The sequence below is a fragment of the Microtus ochrogaster genome, chromosome 19 (genome assembly GCF_000317375.1).
Source record: "Microtus ochrogaster isolate Prairie Vole_2 chromosome 19, MicOch1.0, whole genome shotgun sequence".
In the NCBI taxonomy this organism is placed as follows: domain Eukaryota; kingdom Metazoa; phylum Chordata; class Mammalia; order Rodentia; family Cricetidae; genus Microtus; species Microtus ochrogaster.
Genome location: NC_022021.1, coordinates 39,896,877 through 39,903,665, shown reverse-complemented (window position 1 = coordinate 39,903,665; position 6,789 = coordinate 39,896,877). Strand labels below are relative to the sequence as shown.

The following is a 6,789-nucleotide window of genomic DNA, read 5'->3' as shown; positions in this document are numbered from 1 at the left end:
ATAGAGAAGTAGTATCCAACCTTCAGGACAATGCAAGTTTTTTTTTAAATAATTTTCCTCTATTAGTCATAAAAACATCCCACTCTTCTCTGATTTCTTTCACAATCAGAAATAACTTCCTCACATCGTTTACCTTCCCAGAGTTCACAGTGGGTACTGTTTTGAGATAATAGAACACACCTTATTTAATGCTTTCATTTTAAAATTATGTATTTAGAATGTTTGATATACTTACTGTTTTTGGCTTTAGTTGTTTTGAAGAGCTGCTGGTCCTTTTTGTTTATGAAATTTCTAATCTTATATTGAAGACAAGATTTAGGTATTTGGGGGGAGATGAGGTAAAATAAATGCTAAGATGATGTTTGCTTTTAGAGAGGGAGATTTCATTTGAAAATAAGCCATAAAGTTCCCAAGTCATATTTTAGAAAATTTATTCTGTTCTTGAAATTCAGATAGAAGTAAGAATAGAATATCACAGCTTGAAGTTAAGCACAGTTGATCCTAGATCATGGATCTCTTAACTTTTCAAGAACATAAGCACGGGAGTTCCAAAGCTGTTCAAACAGAGTCTGAAGCATCTGGCAAAGCCTGTCCTCACTCTCAGATAAAAGCCTACTGCAGTGTGCTGGATCCAGCACGGTCCTTTCCCTTGATTATAAAACAACTGGTTTTTCTTGGATCTGATATAAGTCTGCCTGGAGGTTGATTTCAGCTGAACTGAAAACCAGACCCCAAATCAGCCTGCTGGGTACAGGTCTATAGGAATACAGCCACAAATATTTTAGAGCGAGGAGACTTAGGATTTTCTCTTATCTTATAAATGGTTGACTCACGCTGAAACTGTTGTGGGCATATATATCCAGTTAAATGTCAGAGTACTGAGTATCAAAGCCCTCTTTAGGATGTAGTATGTGTGCTTTGTCCATTACAGCACCAGTTCTAAAATTCTGGTTAATACCTATGTGATAATTTAGTCACTTTTGAACATTCATAAATTTTCTTTACAATACCTGTGATACATCTTCAAACTGGCAGCAATGAAAGCTGTATATAAGGCTCGATAAAGTCAAACAATTTCATTTTGAATCTAATATTCATAGTGAAACCTTCTCTATGGTTTTATTTTGGGAATACATGTCCACATTAGCATTCAAGTCTTTGTTCTGAATTATATCTTCACCTCAAACTACTCTTCAAAAAGATATTAGCATATGTGCTTGTCCCCATGTGGTTAAGTTTTGGCAATTGATTTCATGGCCATCTCTTTTCTGTGCTATATCATAGGTATTTGCAATTTACTTCTATATGGAGTTTTGCCTGAGGCACAATTTCCTCTTTAATTCCTTCAAAACACATTACTTGAAGAGATTTGCAATAGAATACATTTGTGACATAACTCTTGGTTTTCTAAAAACTTGCTAATTTTTCAAACTTTGAGGAATATTAATAATATTGTGACAGATTCAATGCTACAAAACACCTAAGATAAATTTTTGTCACTTAATATTTTCTTCAGTTGTAGAAATACTCCTTTTGATAGAGTCTGTCTAAAAAATAAGTGGTCCATAGTTATTGAATCTACACTATATTTATGTAAAGAAGTATTAACTGATTTGCAGAACATGCAGCAAGTCATCTTTGGTGTGAGAATCCATGGCTATTTCTTGCTGTGAAAGAAAGTAAACAGCTCTCTGAATTCTTGGAAAACATTTTTTGGAGACACACACAGTTGTAATCCTGTTCCACCTTGTCTGAAGGTCAGAGAGTTTGAGCTTATTTGTGCTCTTTCACAGTTGTTGACAACATGTGTGGCTACAAATCAAGAGATCCTGACCTACGATGTGGTTACTTGGTGTTTTGGACTGTAAGATGGTTCATAGAGATGAAGCCGCTCCACCTGACCAAACGCCAGAGAAATCAAGCATACTCCTGTGCTCCTTCATTTAAAATAGAAGGCTTGATATAGGAAGTAGCTACCTACAGGATACTAGGTCTAGGATGAGTTCATTGCACCTTCCTCCCCAAACCATCAGCTGCTTTAATCAGGAAATAATGGTTTGGTGTCTCAAGTATTGAAGCAAGTAACTGTTCTGCTTGTCTTTTGTGTCACGATAAAGAAGTCTTTTGCCTTCTCTGCCCCACCCCTTTTCTATTAGGGTATAGAAGTGTATGTAAAAAAACAAGGGCAAATTCATGATTCAGTATTCACTGAATGTCCCTCCCGATCTGTTCTGTGTTTCTGTCTCTCATTTCTTCTATTCTCTGTTCTTTTTGCTTAATAACTCTAATCCTCACTCACCTTCCCTGGGATTTTGTTGAAGATCTTTGCTATTGGTAAAACTGTAGATTTTAAATATAACGTACTGAGGGTGAGTAGCCAATTTATATAACATGGTTTCCCATTGCTATTTTGATTTAAATAATAGAATTGGAACTATGAAACCTGCTTTCTACTTACAATAACTAAACAAGTCTTTACTTTCAGAGTCTATATCAAATGAAGGACCTAGAATGACCATTAACTATCATTATTATTATTTACGGCAAATAAAAGGACTTCCAAATAAAATAGAACCATATGTATCTTCATATTTAGATTAACACCAGGGACTTATATGCAACATATCTTTATAATTAATAAGTAGGTAGAATTAAGTAGCAGTGCATCATTTCATTCTACAAAATCAGGGAAATATTTTAGCGCTTGCAACCATTTAGAAGTCATTGGCTTTGTTACAGAGTTGAAAGGATACACACACTTACTTTCATCCCCCAGACCTTCATCTGTGAAATAACCTGTTGAATATATGAATATATTCAAAATACCAGTAATTTTATAATCATAATCAAAAACTGAATGGAATATCATACCTGGACCCTCATGGTCCTATCAGAGTCAGGAGAGGTGACCTGTAGAAACATTGCATTCCCCAAGAAGTACACTCTTCTCAGTAGAGGATGCTTCCTTATTAGCATAACCAGACCTTGGGTATCCTGAAGCTGTTGTTTCCCCAGTCCCTTTTGTGTTTGATTTATCCTTACACTGGAATGCACTCCGTTATGATGTTTAAAGAACTGATAAAGCAGCATCTGGGAAGCTGGAAGGTTGTAAAAAGCTTAAATTTCTTTTTATTCCTCAGGCTTAGAACACAAACTGAGAATTATTCAAATTAAACTCAGTTCCCAAACCTCAAAACTGGAACATGACAGCACAAGGCAGATTCAAACAGAGGCACAGTCCCAAAGTTTGCACAAGGGTGGAATCAGAAAATGTCATATAACTTTTGGGGACATTATACTCTAATAAATTTAAAGGTTAAATGAAAAACATCTATTTTTTCAAATACTTTATATCTCATGTTTAAAAATTCTGATTTACTAGGAATACATAGATGAGGTAATTTTGAAGAGTAGTACCTTAATGTTCTACATTTTTTACATAAAGCCCCCAAAACAAGAGAAAGGAATATTCTTTTAAAAAATTTAAAAAGCCCCAAGAAGTTATAAAGAAAATGAGGTTATTTGGAAAATATTAAAATTATTAGATTTGTTATTACATGTTTATGTTAACAAAAGCTTGACTCTTGAAGGTTTCATAAAATTTTCTCATCATAAGATCATTATCTATTAAAATGTATGCAAATATATATTTGGAAACCAATGGTATTGTTAAATTAGCTGTGTGCAGGTTTTCAGATAGCAGGATACGTTCGTTGCACTTGGTGAAGTGGCTCTCCAATGCCTAATTTGTCCTCACAACAGCCCTGTGAGGTAGGCAGGAACGTCATTGCTTTGTCTACACTGCACTTGGGGATCCCGACATTCAGAGACTCTGGGAGATCTGTTCAGGGGTCATCTGCACGATTCCTCGATTTCTTTGGCCTGTTCCTACACATTTTCCTATAAACACCACATGTGCAATTACTATGCAGGGGACATGAGAAAATCTGAACCCACATGAAGGAAGAAGGTGGCTAAACAATAGGATAAAACACAAAGTGACCAGACAAACCATGCGAGTAACATTGATGAATACCTATGATGGAATTATGGGAACTATGCGGAGGTGTAAACGAGTCTACAAAAATTATGACAATCGATTTCAGATATAAATGTGGTGAAATGAACGGGGATCAAAAGAGCGAGAGCAAAGCAATGGAACGTTTCCGATGTTTTAGAGAGGACAAGGTTTGCAATTAATTTTTAAGTCAAAACTTCCCTGACATATCTGATTACTGGAGTCTATTCATTCCATCGATTTAAAAGCAGAGCGTCCCCTGTTAACATAGAGAATGATTGACAGGACAGAGACCTCGGTCTCCTTGCTGAGAACAGTGCGTAACCAGTGCACTGAAGTTGCATATGTTAGAGTGCAGGCAGCAAATCCCCGTGCTCCATCAGCTTTGTATGGAGAAAAGAAGTGGGGAGGGCAGAGGGAAATGAAATAGTCAACTCCACGACAGAGTTGCCTGGTTGGTTGGGAATATCCTGTGTAATTCAAGGAAAGGACAATAATGGGATTTCTCACACTGACAGACTATTGGTCTCAAAGGTCTACCCGGAAAAAACAGCAAGGGAGGCTGTGACTACCCCCGTATGCGTCCACGGGCAGCGTATTACACTGTAGGGATCTGACAGCGATATTAAGTCCCCTTTCTAAATTTTGCTTTAGGAAAATGAAATCACAACATAGTGAAATAAATATTCATTGTTTGGCTTCGTTCAGATATTCTTAATTAAACAGTACGATAGACTTTATTGAGCATTTGAAAATATACACAAGGAACAATAGTTTTTTTTTCTCTCTGTATTTTTTTATATTTGACTTTCTTCCAATCCAATAACCCACATTTGATCATAAAAAGGGCACTTGTTTCTACAGGAGCTGCGTACAGCTTGCTCAGTTCCAAGTACTGTTTCCGCTTGACTTCCTTGTCATATTGAGGTCATGTCTCCACTTGGTCAGGAAACAAATACTACAAAGCTCCAAAGAAAGATCGACTGCCTAATTTGTTCTTTCAGTTTCCATCTCTCCATAGAGTTCTGCTAACTTTTTAAACTCCGGCCCCCAGTCACCAAGGTAGTGATAATCCTGGTCTGATTGCGTGGTGGCTGAGTCCAGGGAGCTGATAGACCCAGCTTCTGACCTCTGACCTTCATAGGCATAAGTCTGAAGAGAGTCATAAGGGGGCACGCTGGGATCCAGGTCGGCCTCGGCCAGTTTTTGCTTAATAAACTCCTGAACATCTATGCTCTCCAGAGTGGACAACGTCTGGTGTCTAGGATTGAGCTTTACTTCAGGCCGAATGTCTCTGCGGTATTTGAACTCCTCTGCAGCGGAAGGATTCCTCAATGCTGTGATGTCGAAGGCCTCAGTGTCTTCTTCCCCACCTCCCTCATCATCGTAGGTGACCACATTCTCCCGCACATCCTCCTCGGAAATGATCAAGGGCTCCTTTTTGCTGCGCCTCAGGGTGATGAAAAGGACGACAATGGCTGAAAAAAAAAAAAATGGAAACAGATGAAGTTAGAAGAGAGAAGAAAATTCTTGGATATTAGGTATCTTTTTTTTTTTTCACTCGATATCTCGTACACCTGGTCTCCGCGGGAACGGTGGTTCTGTAAGTCTATTAAAGCTGTATATATATATTTTACAATCTGTCTGCATTCGTTTACGCAGTTACACAGATCTTTTAAAAGAATGTATATATTACACCACTTATATGCAGTGCTCTAAGAGGCCACAAGAAGGTGTTAGATCTTCCAGAACTAGAGACTGCTAAGACAGTGTCCCACCTCTCTGACACTATATTGTCATAGACAAAGATTCAAACAAGTTGCTCGGCTTCATTTGTTAATTTTACTCCCAGGGAAATCTAAGTTAATGTAGCTACAACTTGCACTGGTTTTTCAGATTATTTTTCCTGTCAATTGTTTAACCATCCCATATTTGGACTGCGCAGGGGTTTCCATATTCATACATACCCTTTGTGTGCCTTGTATTTGCTTCCATTGTCTATTTGAATCACAATACACTGCCTGAAAATAAACATCGTCACAGATGTGTTTACCTCAAATATCTGTTGATTCTTTTAGATGCCAAAATACCTTGGTATTAAATGTGGTAGAAATGAAGTAACAGAATCACAATGATTATTTTGATTAGCTCCACAAATGCTATTGGCAGCCTCTGGTCATGGCAGTTTTCACTGAAATATTTCCAACCTGGATACTGAGAATCTTTCGAGATTGTTTAATTGACAACAGGTTGACAGTACTGCTCAGCCTCTCTCTCTTTCCCACTTTCTGCTTTTCCCTCTCCCCTGACTTGTGCAATCGCCACTCTGTCTTTCTCTGTTCATCATACTTCTTAGGTCTCTTAATCTATCCGAATCTCAGTTTATTCATATTTGAGATAATGGAGCAATCCGAATAGTGCTCACAAGAAAGTCTTGTGCTTTTATATGATTTTGGAAACCTAATAGTGTCAGAAGTTTTTGACAGGTCTTGAATTGGTCACTATTTGTGACAAAAAGCAGGCTAGCAAGACTTTCTGAGTGTGTCTGGCAAATGAGAAGATGAGATTAAAAATTAAATGTCAGGCACCTGATTGGGATTGGGAAACCAAAAACTTAAGTATTGAAATCTAATTAAGGTCCAACTCCAAATGGTCTTCAATGTATTACATAAAATGTGTCTTTAATAAATGTGCCCAATTTGTGAGTGTGTGTGTGTGTGTGTGTGTGTGTGAGAGAGAGAGAGAGAGAGAGAGAGAGAGAGAGAGAGAGA

At 37.5% G+C, this 6,789-nt stretch overlaps 1 protein-coding gene across 6 annotated transcripts in view; it reads right to left on the bottom strand.

Moving 5' to 3' along the window:
• Nucleotides 1–2,572: 2,572 nt before the first annotated feature.
• Cdh18 (cadherin 18) overlaps nucleotides 2,573–6,789 on the bottom strand; it is a 769,132-nt gene continuing 764,915 nt past the window's right edge. For 4 of the 6 annotated variants that reach the window (XM_026783735.1, XM_026783736.1, XM_026783737.1 and 1 more), the window contains one exon: nucleotides 2,573–5,496. In XM_026783735.1, the coding sequence (XP_026639536.1) occupies nucleotides 5,006–5,496 (491 nt within the window). In that variant the 3' untranslated portion in view covers nucleotides 2,573–5,005. The remainder of the gene's footprint in view (nucleotides 5,497–6,789) is intronic. The other 2 variants (XM_013349758.2, XM_013349759.2) reach the window with 1 other exon arrangement.